Source organism: Ornithorhynchus anatinus, chromosome 3, assembly GCF_004115215.2.
Source record: "Ornithorhynchus anatinus isolate Pmale09 chromosome 3, mOrnAna1.pri.v4, whole genome shotgun sequence".
NCBI classification, from domain to species: Eukaryota; Metazoa; Chordata; class Mammalia; order Monotremata; family Ornithorhynchidae; genus Ornithorhynchus; species Ornithorhynchus anatinus.
In genome coordinates, this window is record NC_041730.1 from 116,354,702 (window position 1) to 116,372,543 (window position 17,842).

The following is a 17,842-nucleotide window of genomic DNA, read 5'->3' on the forward strand; positions in this document are numbered from 1 at the left end:
TGGGACTCACAGTCTAAATTGAAGGGAGAAGGATTCAGTCCCCATTTTACAGATGAGGTAATTGAGGTATAGAGAAGTTAAAAGTGACTTGCACAAGGTCATACAGCAAATAGGTGGCAGAGATGGGATTGGAACTCAGGTCCTTTGCCTCCCGGGCCCATGCTCTATCCATTATACCACACTGCTTCCCCAGTCCTGACATCTAGCCCCTTAGTGCCTCAGTTTCCCCCAGGCTCTGACCCTTTGTCTTATTTTTTTTCAATGGTGTTTGGTAAGTGCTTACTATGTGCCAGGCACTGTACTACATGCTGGGGTAGATACAAGATAGTCGGGCTGGACACAGTCCCTGTACCCTTTGGGCCTCACAGTCTTAGTCCCCATTTCTTTTCTATTTTTATAAGAAGCAGTATCTCCATACCTACAGTGTGGCCTGAAAGCAGGAAACTTTTCTTAGTCCACTTTGCAGTCCATCTGACCTTTCCATCAGCTTGTGGAAATTTGGGCAAGCTGGGAATCCGAGGTTGTTGTTGAGCTCTTCTTTCATATTGTCCTTCTCCGTGTCATCCCGTGACTCCTTGCCAAATTGAAATTAGGCATCAGATACTTTGCAAATTGCTCGATTTTGTTCCTCATGTTGGGACACTGCATTAGAGGAAGCAGGTTTAGGATCGGAAAGGATTGCAGTGTTTTCCAGAGAGCCTTGCTGCTGTCCTTTCAATCTAATTGCTTCTTTGCCTGACATCCATCATGGTGATGATTAAATGCTTTGCTTCCTCCAGAGTGACATTTGGCCTAGATCCAAGTGTCTCAAATAATGGTGGCTTTTGTACCATATTATCCAATTAAGGTTAAAGGAACCCAAATGTGGATTTCAATTTCTGAGGTATCGCCTTTTAGCCTAGCGCTTTGGACAGATTCCAGTTATTCATGTTCTTTTGGGTGACTTGTGAATGAGAATATCCATTCATTCAATAGTATTTATTGAGCGCTTACTATGTGCAGAGCACTGTACTAAGTGCTTGGAATGAACAAGTCGGCAACAGATAGAGACAGTCCCTGCCGTTTGCCGGGTTTACAGTCTAATCGGGGGAGATGGACAGACAAGAACAATGGCAATAAATAGAGTCAAGGGGAAGAACATCTCATAAAAACAATGGCAACTAAATAGAATCAAGGCGATGCACATTTCATTAACAAAATAAATAGGGTAATGAAAATATATACAGTTGAGCGGACGAGTACAGTGCTGAGGGGATGGGAAGGGGATTCTATGCATGAATCATAGCGAACAATCTAGTTTGAGGCCAGTTTAAAACTTTTTCTCATTTTAAAGAAAAATTAAAGCTTTATTGCAGTTGGAATGGTGCAGAAGTCAAAACTAGGAAGGGTGGTTGGATCAGGTATATCCAAGACTGCCATCATGTGGGAACTAGTAAATCGATAGGCATGGACAACACTCGGACCAGACTACATTTCTTTCTGGATTGGAATCCGGGTAGAGTTTTGGTGGATTGACAAGACCTGCAAGTGGCCCAAATGGCTACTTAAAACAACGAAGTGCTGTAAGATCAATTAGTGTCATATTTATTGAGCAGTTAACCCATACAGAGCACTGTACTAAGCATGTGGGAGAGTACAGTAGCTCAGAGTAGGTAGACACATACCCACCAGGCAAGGGAAGATTAAGGTGCCTTCTGCTGTTGCTAGCTGGCAGTTCTAGGCACTTTGTTTACTTCTTTTGCATCAGGGGGCTTTCTGCAAAATGTGACTTTAAGCATCTTGAGGGCAAGGATCATCACCTCTATGGGCAACATCTCCACTTTTGTAAACCCCTCTTTCCAGTAGCATTTAGCAAAATGCAGCAACGTGTGGACAGTCAGTAAATATCAATTGTGGTGACTGTAGGTGATGAAGCAGAATGGCTCATCGGAGATCCTCAATAAACTCTACGATACAGCCATGGACAAGCTGGAGGGGGTGAAGAAGGAATACGATGCTTTAAGGAAGCGGTACAATGAGAAAACTGCCCACCACAACACCGACCTGAGTCGGCTGGAGCAGGCGGAGGAGGAGAACCGTCGCCTTCAGAAACAGATCGATATGCTGATGAAGCAGAGGGACTCGGCCATCCATTTCCAACAGCAGTACTCTTCATCTCTGAGGAGGTAGGGCCTGTTCAGGGGGAGGTATCCATGGAAGAGGAGAGAGGTTCTCGTGAGTAAGGTTTAATGGGATTTTGGAGGCCAAGTCACTTGTATTTGTCCCAGAGGGTACGATGAACATTCGTCACCCCTCGTCCTAGTCCACTGTATCTCACCCTGGAACACTTGGGCATGAGGCTGGATAGAAAAATCTGCTCTCTGATGTGCGTCAAACTAAGTCATATGAGCTTCTCTACCCTTGTGGCCACATTGGTTGGTTAGGATGTGTTTTTCTTGAAGGTGATATTTTTTGAAGGGTCTGCACCCATCATTTTCTGTGTTTTTTAAAAAGAACTTTAGACACTTCAGCCTTCTCACACTGTGAATTGTGAGAATCAAACTGTTCTAGGGTTAGTTTTTTTAGAAGCAAACTCATATTTTCTAAAAACATCTAGTTTTTAAAAAAATCTTCAAATGCTAATTCATTCGATCGTATTTATTGAGCGCTTACTGTGTGCAGAGCACTGTACTAAGCGCTTGGGTTCCAATCAAAGAGACCCAGTCCCTGATCTGTCGGTATTCATATTCTTAAGAAATCTCCCCAGCTCACTTCTGAGTTTGATCTGTATTGTACCAACGCTCCCTGGGTAATCCACATCTGTCAAGGGTGACTTGAGGAAGTTCAAGAGGGAAGACTCAGACTTTGGTTGAAGTGAGCGTCTAGTTCTCAGGGCCACCTAGCTGGACCTTAATTAGCCCTCAGTTCTGGGAAGTAGAACCCAAGATGATCCCAGCTACAAGGGAGCTGACTCTGGTTCCCTATTTGGGGAAATGACTTGTAGTCGCTACCTGGTGGGGTTACATTAAAGTTGCCAGATTTCATTTCAGAGGACAGGCATGGCATAGTGGATGGAGCACAGGCCTGGGAGTCAGAAGGTTGTGGGTTCTAATCCTGGCTTTGCTACCTTTATGCTGTGTGACCATGGGCAAGTTACTTCACTTCTCTGTGCCTCAGTTACCTCATCTGCAAAATGGGCCTGAGGCCAGTAGCCCCATGAGGGATAGAGACTATGTCCAACCCAATTAGCTTGTTTCCACCTCAGCACTTAGTACAGTGCCTGCAATACAGTAAGAGCTTAACAGATACCACAATTATTATTAATATTACAGGTGGCAGTCTTGTTGTCAGCCATCTTTCATTCCTTCAGAGAAATGGAACTCGTGTGACCCAGATTTGGGACAGTTTTAAGTGTCCCCTCCCCATAGATTTTTCAGAGAAAATGCCACGGAGCAATCAGGCATATATGAACATCTGGGAACCCCAAATTGGAGGCATTGAAAAACAGCAACAAAATGCGAGCAAAATGGGCCACCCCGTTCATTCTTTCTTTCTCGTTCAGGTTTGAGTCTGTCCAGCAAGAACTGAACAAGGTGACCTCTCAGAACAAAGAGCTGCAGAGGGAGATGGAGCGTCTCCAGTCAGAGGTGACCCGGTTTAAGACCATGCAGCTGAAGGCCGTCAAGGATGCGGAGAAGTACAAGGAGGAGAGGGACTCTGTATTCAACGAATACCGGCTCATCATGAGTGAGAGAGACCAGGTCATCAAGGAGGTAGACAAACTCCAGACTGAATTGGAACTGGCAGAGTCAAAGCTGAAAAACACTTCCTCTGAGAAAAGAGTGGCCAGTGAAGAGATGGAGGCTTTGAGACAGGTAAATGGGGTTTTTAAGGATTAGTGGGGACTTTCTTGCTTTTCCGTTCCCTGTTCAGAGGCAAAAGTTATCGGGGAATGGAACGCATTCCATTTTCCAAAAGAGATTTTGCATTTTGAGAATGCCGGTTTCTCATACTGGGCTCTATAAGAGTTGCTTTGCTCTGTGTTCCCTGTCACACTGAGAGATAGCGCATGATGACTTTTTAGCGAAAAGTAAGCTTTATTTAAGGTAACTTAGGATCCAAATGCTGCTTAGGAATTATCAGATGCATGTTTAATTCAGTTACAACCCCGAGGTGTTATGTTTAAGGAAAAATACCTCTCCTGTCTTGTTTAGCTTGGAGTAATGGGACTCTTTTATATTGTGCTTTCAGCGGGACACTGCCAATGTCATACGTTAATGTGAAGTGTGTGTTTCTGCTCCAACTCTAGGTGCTGTGGACATAAGCAGGTAAAAGGAACAAGAAGTTTCAAGCAGGCTGCAATAATGCTCTACTAAAGGGGAAAAGCCAAATGACTTTCATGATTAAAAGTTAACATGTGACTCCAGTACCACTTTTAGAAGTGAAGTTTTAAAGGTCTCTTCACACAACTCATGAATGACCATTAAAGTTCACTGCTAAAATGCAAATGGATCAGGTTGCCCAAACTGACGCTTTTTTTTTCCATTCCAGCATTATACAATTTGTCAAGAATGGATTTAAAAATATTTTTTGCAGGGGAGGGGGCTCTGTCCAAAAGTTCTTTTGTAAATGTGAGCGGTTGGCTTCAGTCTCGCTTGTGCAGAGGTGCTTAGAAGCCCCTTGCTTTGCAGCCACCTCAGATGCAGGTGGGATGCATGTCCAGGGTTTTCCCAACATGCTTGGCCCAACCCCTTGGAAAAACGTGCCTCTTTACATGCCTCATCCCTTCCCAGAGTTGGAGGGACAATTCCAAACGCTTAAATGGTAGGAAGCTGGGCATTTGGATGGGCCAGGTGCCGGTGTTGATCGGTCCCTGCCTTTGTCCCAAATGAATCCACCCAACCCAGTTGTGATTTTCAAGAAAGGGACCAAAGGCAAAAGGAAAGTGTTTAGAAAAGAGCCAGTGATTTCTCTTTTGCCTGCTGTAATTTGTCCATTAGTCCTTCGCCAACAGGCCTTTCTGAGTGTTTTCTGGATTTGTGAAACGTACTTTGCTTAGTGTGCGTAGCTCCACCTAGTGTTGTACTGGAATTTCTGACGCTCTCCAATATTACTCTGCATTCATTTTTCAGTGTCTTCATGATGTCCAACGTCTCATAAATCCCTGTATTAGTTGGAGTGTTTTGTGCGGCGGAATCACAGTACGAACACCAAGCCCCACACAGAGTCGACAGCAAATCAAAATTCAGCTGCCACATAACTGACCAAATATAATATTTAATTTAATCCTCCCCCTCTCCTCTTCTCTTCCTGGGCCCAATACTTATCCAGAATTGGTCCGTGTAGGTCCGAATCCCACTGGGCCTCGGGACCCAGCACAGTCAGATCTGTTCCCATCCAAAACTTAGAGAGCGCTTTGGCTGCTCACAGAGGCAGCAGGTTAAACCGTAAGATAAGCACGGTGAATATCGAGACAAACCCTGTGGCTCGGGTGCAGATGGCCATTAGGGAATTGACCCCTCCTTTCCTCCCAGTTCGAGTCAAGCCTCAGGAGTCACATGGGGAACGGGTTACTGCCCAGTCCGCCCATCCTTAGATTGGTGCTTTCATTTGAAATTTCCATTTGGCTGCCAGGATGCCCAAGGCGAGTCAGAGTTTCCGGAAACAGGCTCAGGGAAAGGTTAAAATACTCCAGCATACATCTGGATCTAAGGGAAATAATCTAGCCCTCTCTTGCCTCCAGGTCAACCGAATAATAATAACTATGTTATTATAGCCCTTGCTTTCATCGAGCTAAGGTGTGCAGGCATCTTGAGATCTTTGGGGATCATCATCTGAGAATATTGCTGCACTCCAACCATCAGCTTTGCTCACTTGGGAAGGATTTGGGCTTTGATTTTACCCTGCGATAATGGCCAAGTTACCTTTTCCCCTCTATTCTATAACTTCTTCTTGCAGAATGAACGCCCCGTCCTTTGGGACATTTAAGATGCCGATTCCCAGTTCAGCCGGAGAAAACACAACCATGATTCTGTACTCTGTTCCTGTAACTTTAATAAGCGTGCAAATAACGGGTCTTGTTTTAGGAGCTAAACTCAGCTCTAGTGGAAAGAGATCGAGCAATCTGTGAGAGGAATGAGTTACTGGAAAAGTACTGCCACGAAGTGAAGGACAAGGCGGAAGCCCAGAAGGAGCTTAATCAAGCTTGCAAAGATATAGAGACAGTAAAGGAAGAAAGAGATGTTGCCAGGAAAGAGAGGACAGAAGCTATCATCCAGAGAGACCATCTGCTCAGGGAATATTACCAAGCTCGGCAGGTACTCACCGCTTTCCATAGGTGGCTTTTCCTTTGTAATATGCAGAGGGAGCGTCATCCCAGCTGGTCCCAGCATGCGCCTGGGCCCCGGGACACTGCTCTGGAGGATGGTGTGTGAATGGGGCCACTTCATCTCTGGTCTATTTTAGGAGAGGTGGCAAAGGATAACTTCCACAAGGATTCTATTTTTTTTTAATTCAGGGTATTTGTTAAGTGCTTACTATGTGTCAAAAATTGTTCTAAGCACTGGGATAGATACAAGTTAATTAGGTTGGATACAGTCCCTGCCCTGCATGGGGCTCACAGTTTAAGTCTGAGGAAGAACAGGAGAACTGAGGCAAGTGATTTACCCGAGGTCACACAGCGAGCAATTGGCAGAGCCAGGCTTAGAACCCAAGTCCTCTGACTACCAGGCCTGTGCTCTTTCCATTAGGCCATGCTGCTTGTCTACTTGCCTCTGCGGCTGCAGAACAGAAAATATATTCCTTCTACCTCCCCCTCTTCCTCCCTCCCTCCTTCTCTCCCTCTACCCTAATCTGTTTCTAGCTTGGAACAGTGTCAAATGTTTAAAGAAGGAATAAACAGCTCACGTGCCTTTAAAAAACCAATTAAATCCAAACACGTAATGCCATTTCCTCTTAACTGTCCCTGATGTTTTATCCCTAAAATGAAACGTAGGAACCCATTTTCCAAATATGCAGGTCCTTTAAAATACGCCTTCTAATTTAAAGGAAAAATGTTGGCTTGATAGCAACACTGAGGTGTGGACTTAAAGCCTGAAGGATTTGCTGAATATAATCCTCAATGGGAGATACCGTTCTATTCGGTCCGCTCTCGTTAGCATCCCATATCCCTACAGATGATGGAGAGGTCAGAGAGAGAGTGGAAAATACTAGACATGATACAGGTCATTATTTTTCCACTTAGATCTGGGTTCCAGAGATGAAGGAAGTCATCCTGGGGCCTCAGAAACCCAGGGGTGCCCTAAGTTTGCTGCTTAAGGTAAAGAACTTGAAGCTTTTCTCGGGCTCTGGAGGAGTGACCTATCTTAACACTCATAACCCCTTCTATGTATGTTGAATGTGGTCTTGTTCCAAGTATTTTAATGTGCCTTTTGTTCTGCAGTTCACACTGACATGAACTTTTCACAGAAATCTGCAGAGGTGCTGTTACTGTTTCTGTTGGACTTCATAGCTTCATGGGAATCACCTATTCACTGGAGAAGAGGGAGGTTTTAGAAAAACAAAAAGTGCAGAAATTACAAAATCCTACCCATGAAATAACTGGGCAAAAAATTTCCAAAACTCTCCCCACCCCCTTTCTCTCTTCTTAACCTTATCCCAACTCCCAGAAGCTGGGTATTGCAAGCACAGGTTTGTTATTTACTTATTTTAAAATGGTGTTTATTAAGCACTCAAGCACTCTACTAAGCACTGGGGTAGATACAAGGTAGTTGGGTTGGACACAGTGCCTGTCTCACATAGAGCTCAGGGTCTTAATCCCCAATTTACAGATGAGGTAACTGAGACACAGAGAAGTTAAGGTGATTTGCCTAAGGTCAAACAGCAGACAGCTGTCAGAGCCAGGGTTCGAACTCAGGTCCTCTAACCCCAGGCCTGTGCTTTCTCCAATAGCCCACACTGCTTCTCACTTTAAAAAAAAATCTTAAATGATGAAAACTGCTGAATGTAGGGAGTTATTGCCAAGTTCAGGAGCAGGATGGGTATTATTTCTATAAGGGGTTCCCAACCATTGTTAAGCCCTATCTATGCTCCTGCCAACTCAATATTTCACTTGTAGTATCCTCCTTCACCTCAGCTCTCACTCGCTGGGATTTACTGTGTGCAGGACACTCTACTAAGTGCTTGGGAGACAATAGTGCACTAGAGTTGTGAGTTGTGATCCCTGGTCAAAAGGAGCTTGCATTCTATGAGGGGAGAAAGACATTAAATTTCAGTCATCTCCACTTCCTCTCACAACAAAAATGAGAGGAACTGGAGCTCAGAGAGCGGAGCAGCAACAGATGGAGCAAGTGAATGGAGAAACCACTCACTTGTTACTTTGTGTTTCCCCACACCTCTCAAGAACCTCCAGTGGTTGCCCATCCACCTCCCTTTCAAACAAACTCCTCACCATTAAAATACTCAGTCATTTTTCTCCCTCCTACCTCACCTAGCTGCTCTACTATCTTAACCCATCCCACTTCCTTTGGTGTTCTAATGCCAACCTGCTCACTGTACCTCAATCTCATCTATCTTGCGATCGACCTCTCCCCCACGTCCTGCCTCTGACAATTGACGACTCCCCGCCACGTCTGACAGTTACTCTCCCCACCTTCAAAGCCTTATTGAAGGCTCATCTCCTCCACGAGGCATTCCTGCCCAAGCCATCCTTCCCTCTTCTTCCACTCCCTTCTGCGTCGTCCTGATTTGCTCCCTTTATTCACCACCACCCCCCTCGGCCCCACGACACTTATGCATATATCTGTAATTTATATCAATACCTGTCTGACCCTCTAAATCATAAGATTGTTATGGGCAGGAAATATGTGTCCGCTAACCCTGTTGTATTGTACTCTCCCAAGCGCGTAGTACAATGCTCTGCACACAGTAAAGGCTCAAAAAATACGAATGATTGATTGATTTGGGCTCTCCAGAGTTTGTGCTTTGTACCTGCCCAAAAGATGCCCCAGCTGCAGGGAGTCAGTAACAGGAGGGCTGGTTTTCCTGATTCAAGTTGCTGATCCACTTTCAATCAGTTATTTGATGGCATTTATTGAACACTTACTAGGAAGCGAGCACTATACTAAGCACCTGGGAGAGTACAGTGCAGTAGCATTAGTGGGCATGTTCCCTGCCCCTATCGAGCTCCTCCGAGCTCTCTCACTTTCCTGGGGAGCTCATCCTAAGGCAACTCAAGAGCAACAAGAACTACTGAGGCTACAGTGGCAGGAACCCTCATGATATTTTGAGCTACTCCCAGGGGTTGACACCTTTGGATTTTTATTGAGGTCAGAGGTAGTGTGTCCCAGTTTCCAAATGGGAAATCTAACAGAAGTCATCTTAAGGCTCATTCATTGCCTTAATAGTAGTAACTGAGGTATTTCGGTGCTCGCTATATGTGCCAAACACTGTTCTAAGCGCTGGGATAGATCCAAGCTAACCAGGTTCCACATAGAGCGCAGTCTAAGAGGGAGGGAAACCAGGTATTGAATCCCCATTTTGCAGATGAGGGAACTGAGTCACAGAGGAGTTAAGTGACTTGTCCGAAGACACACGGCAGGGAAGTGGCAGAGATGAAATTAGAACCCAGGTCCTCTGACTCCCAGACCTGTGCTTTTTGCATTAAGCCATGCCGTTTCTCATATATAGCCATCAGCAGTGGGAGTATTTATTGAGTTCTTGCTCTGTATGGAACATTCTCCTATGTGGTTTCTTGCCAACAAGGGGCTTAAAGCCTAAAGGGGATGCTAAGCACTCATGAGGTGACAGACATTCAACGAGTACATTAGGAGTAGGTACTCTGCTAGGAATCTATATCCAAAGATCTTTAAAGCCGGAATTACCTGCTTTTCATTTAAGCAACATTAGTTAAAGGAGTTTAGTAGCTGCTTTCATTTCTAGAAGGGGCAGTTTTATTTTTAAATTTACATAATATTGATCCATCTCCTTAAATCCACACCCTGGTGGTTTGATTTAGTGAGGTTTTTCTTTTTTTTCTGCGTGTTCTGCTAATGATTATTACTGAACATAATGTCCTGGGACTGAAACAGCTTTACAGGTAAATGCAGGAATTTTGCATTTCTACTCTCTTCCCAACCCTCCCCTCCCTCTCTCCCTGACTCCACCCCCTTTCTCCTTCCACTGTTGGCCCCTAGTTTACTGATTCACTGACTATAAAAGCATGAGGTCAACCTTTTTAAAAATTGGCCTGCCAGTAATTGTTACTATCCCGAGAATGTGGGCTAGTTGGTTGTGAGCAGGGCTATGTTAAGGTGCCTGATGGGTTTTTTGGGGCTTCACTGAAGAGGTAGCCATTTTCTGAGACGAAATCATCAGCTTGTCCAGGAATAGGCGACCTAAAGGAGCACACGCTCCACTTTGTCCGGGAAGAGAAGCAATATTTGTTTTCCTTCAGCATGACACAGAAGAGGTTGGATCCTTCTATGGCCAATCGCCATTTCAGTGGAAAGTGGTTTGGGGTGGTGGTGGGCTGGTCTGTTGCCAGTAGCTCTTGGGAGGTCTGGGGGATCACCCCTCCCCCCACAAGTAGGTAGCCTAATGCCCAAGGCAAACGTTTGAGAAATGGATCAATAAACCTCTCCTCTCTGTCTGACCGCATAGATACAAGATTCAGCGACGCTGGACATAGAGCGAGCCAACAAGGAAATTGAAATGCTCCGCAAGCAGTACGAGGCCATGTCCCAAGAACTCAAGGAAGCCGTTCAAGAGGCCGAAGTGGCCAAATGTAGGCGGGATTGGGCCTTCCAGGAACGGGACAAGATAGTGGCAGAAAGGGAGAGCATACGGTAAACAGGCACTTTAGTGCTTGAGCAGCACTCTTGCCTGCACATCTTTAAGCACCCTTCCCAGCATCCCCTCTCTCTTTAGAGTCTCTCCCCATCAGCTGACGCTTCACTGAACCCTGTTTATGTGTCTGCCACCGGGCTAGCTGCTAATCTTAACAGTGTTCTATGATGACTCTGTACTGAGTATTAAAACTGTCTGCCCAGGTTATGTTTTTAGTCTCTTAGCCTCACTTGGCTTCCCAGTAATCTCCATCTCCTCCATTTTTTTTTCTTTTTTCTTTTTCCATTCCCCAACCTCCTCTCCAAAGCCTCAGGTAGCCCTTCACTGACTGCCTTTGTTGGGAAGAATTGCACATTTCTCTCTGAAACCTGGCAGTTGAACTCTTTGGGTCACCCCGATTAGCATAGCTTCCTCCTCCACTCTGTCCTATCGCATTTCTACCACCTTCCCGACGTCACCATCTCTTGTGATGCGCCTGGTAAACTGCTGCCCAGCTGGGCCAGAGGAACAAAAGCTGAGGCAGCCTGGTCTTACTAATAACTATGGTATTTGTTAAGTGCTTACTCTGTGCCAGGCACTGTACTAAGCGCTGGGATAGATACAGGCCAATCGGATGGTGCCACAGTTGGAGATAGAACACAAAGTTGGGTGGATGAGTGATCTGACGTAGGAATGGCCTTTCTTATGCTAAAATGTTCACCCATAACTAATCAAAGCTGTTTTCTAAGAAACATATACTATGGTGTCAGGGGCACCTGACTTAGCGGTTGAATTGCTTGAGTTGAGAGCTTCATCATCACCAGGGCAGGATGTTCGCATAGGTTCCCCACAATTATGGGCCTCTGGTCTGCATAGGTCAGGAAGCATCAGGGTGACTTTGAAGTGTTGGGCTGTCATTTCATCCTCCCTCTGTTGCTTCTTAGGACCTTGTGTGACAACCTAAGGCGGGAGAGGGACCGGGCCGTCAGTGATTTGGCCGAAGCCCTGCGCAATCTGGATGACATGAGGAAGCAGAAGAATGATGCTGGCCGGGAACTGAAGGAACTCAAGTATGTATGGGCAGGGTGGGAGGAGTGGGGAGAAGGGAGTGTGTGTGTGTGTGTGTTTTCATTCAGCAGCTCCTATCCCATCTTTCTTCAATCCTCTAACCCTGACTTACTCCCTGGACTTCGATCTCCTTTTTCTTGCCGCCGACCCCTTGCCCATGTTTTCCCTCTGCCCTCTCCTTCATATCCAAAAAGATCACCATTCTCCCCACCTTCAAAGCCCTTCTGAAATCTCCTCCAAGAGGCATTTTCTGGCTAAGCCCAATTTCCCCTATTTGCGCCCCCCACTTCTGTGTCACCTATGTTCTTGAATCTGTGCCCTTTAAGCATTTGATATTCATTCCATCCTCAGCCCCACAGCACTTATGTACTTGGCACTTTACCCTGCCGTTTCCCACCTGTAATTTATTTGAATGGCTTTCTCCCTCTAGACTGTAAACTTGTTGTGGGTGGGGATTGTGTCTACCAACTCTGTTGTATTGGGCTCTGCACATTGTAAACATTCAATAAATACCATTAATTGACTGTTTGAAGGCAAGAGGAAATGGTACTGGAAGAATATAAGGCACCCCCTTATTACTGAAAGGCTGTTGATTTGAAGCATAAGGGGTCCAAATGACTCTTTTGTAAAACACTACATTGGCGGCCTACAGTACTTTGACCCCAATTGTCACTGAGTTAACTGCTCTTGGTGAGTCAAATACCATGTGAGAAGTGATGATTTTCTTTTGGTGGGTGGAAAAATTCAGAATAGTGTGTTGCTTTTCTGTTGATGGTTGTAAAAACTCAGAAAAGGGAAAAATGGAGGCGAGAAAAGGAAAAGTGGTAACTACTTAAAAACACCAATTTGCTCTGCCCCCAATTTCCCAAAGAGCAACAGGGCAGTTTTTAGCAATAATCTTTGAAATTTTCCCAAATGTTAGTGACAGAAGGCAGAGGAGAAGGTGACCAAACTGTGGATTATTGGAGGGAAAACTAGGGTAGAAGGTGAATTTTTGAATGAGCAATAAAGACTTTTTTTTTATGTAGGTGCACATTTTATTTACCTAATTCAACTTTCTTAATAGGCACTGGAAGTGTCACTTACTTCCCCATCCTGGTTGCTGTTAAGATTCATATTTATTCTATTGCAATTTGAAAAGTGCCCAGAATACTTTGGAAGGGGAAAAAGGTTTATAAATATAAATAAGCTTATTATACTGGATCCTGTAGTTTGTAACTCAGTGGGTAACTAGTGAAACCTGAGGAGAAAATGAACTACTGTTTAGGGATAGCAGCATGGCCGGGAGGAAGGAGCTTGGATCTGGGAATCAGAGGACCTGGGTTCTAATCCTCACTCTGCCACTTGTCTGCTGTGGGACCTGCAGTCAATTACTTAACTTCTCTGTGCCTTAGTTACCTCATCTATGAAATGAGGATTATGACGCTGAGCTCCATGTGGGACATGGACTGTGTCCAACCTTGTATCTACCTCAGCGCTTAGTACAGTGCCTGGCACATAGTATGTGCTTAAAAAAATACAGTTTTAAAAAAAAAGAAAGAGAAATCAAAGTATTTAAATAGTTTGGGAGGATAGGGTGTTTTTTATTTGGAAATCAGTCAGTGGTATTTATCGCATCCCTGCTTTATGTAGGACACTGTGCTAAGTGCTTGGAAGAGTACATCAGAGACAAAAACGATCCCTGTTACCAGGCATCTTGCAATCGAACGGAGTTGGGAAAATGAGACAGGTGGATCTTACTGCTTCTTAGAGACCATTCTCATCTGCATTTCCTTCTATAGGGAAAAGATGGAAAACCAGTTGGAAAAGGAAGCCAGGTTCCGACAGCTAATGGCGCACAGTTCCCACGACTCGGCCATTGACACTGATTCTCTGGAATGGGAAACGGAAGTGGTAGAATTTGAAAAGGACAGAGTAAGTTGAATTCAAGATTTTGGGCACCTCAATCCTGTGACTTTGGGACCAAAGAACCAGATCTTTGGATCCAACAGGTGTGCGTGGAAGTTGTGTTAGCAGAACTGGATGGACCATAGCCAGGGCCGTGAAGCCCCATGACCTCAAACCAAGATCAGTAACCGTCATCCCGGTCATAAAGTCACCAAAAGAAGATATGGAATTAGGATCTCCATCCAGAATTCGATTTAAAAGTTCTGAGTAGGCCCCAGCAGCCGTGTCTGAACCAAACTCCCAAACCAGACAAGATCCCTCAGACCATGGAAAGATCGCCGCAGAGAATACTGAAGGAGGGCTGTGCGGGATACAGTAGTTTCAACTCCTGAAGGTTTAAACCAATCAGCTAATCCAGAGGTCCAGTCCCCAGGCCCAGCCATGGCTGAGGGCCCTGCTTGCAGAAAACTGAGAAACTGGTTTTGAACTAAAATCACCCACAGATTATATTGTGCTCATGACCAAGCTGACACACTAAACTTCCTCTATATCCCAGATCTAGTTTGGATAGAGAGAAATATGTGACCATGAGATCATTCTGGCTGGTTCCAAGGGACAGGTGGGCAGCACAGCTCCCAGCTATCGCTAAAGTGAAAAACTCCGTTGGCTCAATCCCCAAGAGAAATCAGCTCCACCCCTCCCAGCCTGCCTCCAACAGGTGTTGAGATGTTCATTCTCTTGGCTGAAAGTTAGCTCCCTCTTTGAATGTGGCAGACCTGAGTATCCCTGTGGCCCTTTAGACATTACTTTGGCCTCTAGCACTATTCTGGCGGAAGCACTGTCAGTAAATAGCAGTAGCTGTCATTGTATTTATTAAGCTCAGGGGATGACTACTTGGAGGGGAATTAGACCTGGACCCTGACCCTCAAGAGACTCACAGTTTCATTAGACAAGGCCAGGGAAGGAGACTGACAAGAGCAACAGAAGGAACCCTTGAAAAAAAGGGTGTCTATTTTATGATAAAAAGTATTAAACCAGCTCATGGGTCCACATATAATCTGGGGAATTTCAAAGTATTTTACAATAGCCGAAGGAATAATCTGCCTGATTTTCCTTTAGCTTCCTCACTAAGATTCTCTTTACCTTGACTTCCACTGGGTCTCCAAAGCTGCTTCCTAGAGCTTGTCACGTTGAAATGGGAAACTTGTGATGAATTTGAATTCCCAAATGTCATGGGATGACTAGCAACCACATGGCTCACCTGACCCCTTGGGGATGTACTCTCTTGAGAACAGTTTCCCACTGCTCAGTGCTCTGCTGAGCAAAATACCTGATTTTAGAAAATATAAGTAGCTTTTTAGAAAACTAAATGCTCTAAGATGACTTTTAACTGCACATCTTCCTCTTCATCCTTCAATCGGGATGGGAAGGATAGACTTATCAAATTCCTCAGTTGTTTTCCACCGATATTCAGTAGGACTCAGGTCTTGACATTTCTTTCAGCTACCTCCTCACTGATTGCTACACCTATAATTACAAATAAAATTATGGCCCCGAGGGGCTGATTAGCTTGAAACGGTAGTGGCACAGGTCACACCATTTGGGATGAAGCTCACTAGTTTTTAAAAAATAAGTACTAAATGGCTCCTCCTGTTGCTGACCTTCACATAACATTTGCATTCCTGCTGTTTCATTAGGAGGATATGGATTTGAAGGCACTTGGATTTGATGTGGCAGAAGGCGTGAACGAGCCCTATCTCCCTGGTGACTGTGGTATTTTTGTCACCAAAGTAGATAAAGGAAGCATTGCAGATGGCCGCTTAAGGTAAGAGGCTATGGAGAGAGGGGGACAGTCATGCTGAGGGCATGGTGGGTGTGGCGTTGACCCTAGATTAAAAATTGGGGGATGGAGGCCAAATTGATGTTACCGAATATATAAAGGGATGCACAGGCTGGGAGAAGAGGAAAGAGAAGGTAGAGAGTGAGGATAGATTCCTCACCAAAGCTCAAAAATGCTCAGACACAACCTTGGGAGGAAGGAGAAAGAGGAGGTAGAGCTATTGGTACGGGGTTGGGAGTCAGAAGGACCTGGGTTCTAATCCTGCTCCACCACTTGTCTGCTGTGTGACCTTGTGCAAGTCACTTCACTTTTCTGTACCTCAGTTTCCTCATCTGTAAAATGAGGATGGAGACTGTGAACCCCATGTGGGACAGGGACTGTGTCCAACCCAATTTGCTTGTACCCACCCCAGTGCTTAGTACAGTGTCTGACACATAGCAAGCATGTAACAAATGCCATAATCATTAATTATAATTATTATTTTGATAAAACCTGAGATCAATATTGAGCTCAGGAACTCCTAGGATGAAGCTGAGAGACACAAGAAAGGCAATGAGTCCTCCCTCTACCTCCAGGCGGGTTGCAGTACACCTTGTCCATATGGAGGGAAATAATAGGAATAATTATGTTATTTAAGTGCTTACTATGTCCCAAGCACTATACTTAGCACAAGAAAATAAGAGAAGCAGAGTGGCTTAGCGGAAAGAGCACGGACTTGGGAGCCAGAGAACGTGGGTTCTAATCCCAGCTCTGCCACTAATCTGCTGTGTGACCTTGGGCAAGTCACTTCTCTGTGCCTCAGTTACCTCATCTGTAAAATGGGGATTAAGACTATGAGCCTCATGTGGGACAACCTGATTACCTTGTATCTATCCCAGCACTTAGAACAGTGCTTGGCCCATGGGACTGATGGTCTAAGAGGGAGGGAAACAGATGCTGAATCCCCATTTTAAAGTTGAGGGAACTGAGGCCCCTAAAAATTAAGTGACTTGCCCAAGGTCACAAGGCAGGAAAGGTTAAGTGACTTGCCCAAGGTCACAAGGCAGGAAAGTGGCAGAGCTGGAATTAAAATCCAGGTCCTCCAACTTTGAGGCCCAGGCTCATGTCTCCTATTCTTATAATATCAAATCACTCAGCCCTTCCAATGATTTTGCTTTACCCTCTTTCTCCTACCCCCACATCCACTGGGCAAGTTTGCTGGTAATTTCTTCTCTGAGAAAGACTAGACCTCTTGAATCTGTAATAATAATGTTGGTATTTGTTAAGCGCTTACTATGTGCAGAGCACTGTTCTAAGCGCTGGGGTAAACACAAGGGAATTAGGTTGTCCCACGTGGGGCTCACAGTCTTAATCCCCATTTTACAGATGAGGTAACTGAGGCACAGAGAAGTTAAGTTACTTGCCCACAGTCACAGGCTGGCCTCAACTGTGATGTGTGCGCTCACTGAATGGACAGGTGACAACTCTATCACGTATTTTGCCAAGGTGAAAAACCTACGCCAGTAACGTGGGTCAAACTCAGGCCTGAAGGTTCTTAGGTTGAGTCCCCGGGATGGGAAGTAGATCTCACCAGACCCCAACTCCATGTTTCTGCGTGCTAGAGTGAACGACTGGTTGCTGAAAATAAATGACGTGGATCTGACGAACAAAGACAAGAAGCAGGTGATCAAGGCTGTGCTCAATGGAGGGGGCGTTATCAACATGGTTGTCCGAAGAAGAAAGTCCTTGGGAGGGAAGGTGATGATAACCCCACTCCATATTAACCTGGCTGGACACAAAGGTAACAGGCCCTCTATCTCTTCCTTATGCCAAGTTAACCGTCCTGACTTAGTGGGGCTGCATCTGTGCAGAGCTGTTTTTTTCAAGGCAATCTCAGATGTGGTTGATTTTTTTTTTTAATCATCCGTTTTTCTCCCTCTATTTTGGTGCTAATAATTACACTAAATAGCTAATGTTCCCATTGCAGTGAATGATTTTTCTAGACACCGACAGGAGGATTTGGAGTTCAGAGCCCAAGAGTGAGGCTGATCAGTTAGGAGAGGACTGCATTCTGGCATTTCTGGGATTAAAACAAAATTATAATATGGGCATTTTGTGAGGGAGTGTTTTGAGGACTTGATTTTAGAATGGAAAAGAATTCCACTTTTCAGCTCTTTTGAGTGAAAGGGGGCAGAGTTGATTAAGTCAGTGAGAAGATAGGTGGTGTAGAGGTGGCACAAAAAAGAAAAAGCAAGCCAGTATGAG

General features: G+C 45.0%; 1 protein-coding gene across 8 annotated transcripts in view; it reads left to right on the top strand.

The window, feature by feature from the left end:
• DLG5 (discs large MAGUK scaffold protein 5) overlaps positions 1 to 17,842 on the top strand; it is a 159,975-nt gene that overhangs the window by 96,227 nt on the left and 45,906 nt on the right. For 5 of the 8 annotated variants that reach the window (XM_029059540.2, XM_029059542.1, XM_029059543.2 and 2 more), the window contains 7 exons: positions 1,906 to 2,165; positions 3,542 to 3,854; positions 10,639 to 10,823; positions 11,748 to 11,873; positions 13,653 to 13,785; positions 15,456 to 15,583; positions 17,200 to 17,378. In XM_029059540.2, the coding sequence (XP_028915373.1) occupies positions 1,906 to 2,165; positions 3,542 to 3,854; positions 10,639 to 10,823; positions 11,748 to 11,873; positions 13,653 to 13,785; positions 15,456 to 15,583; positions 17,200 to 17,378 (1,324 nt within the window). Of the gene's footprint in view, positions 1 to 1,905; positions 2,166 to 3,541; positions 3,855 to 6,065; positions 6,297 to 7,222; positions 7,298 to 10,638; positions 10,824 to 11,747; positions 11,874 to 13,652; positions 13,786 to 15,455; positions 15,584 to 17,199; positions 17,379 to 17,842 lie in introns of all 8 variants that reach the window. The other 3 variants (XM_039911554.1, XM_039911555.1, XM_039911556.1) reach the window with 2 other exon arrangements.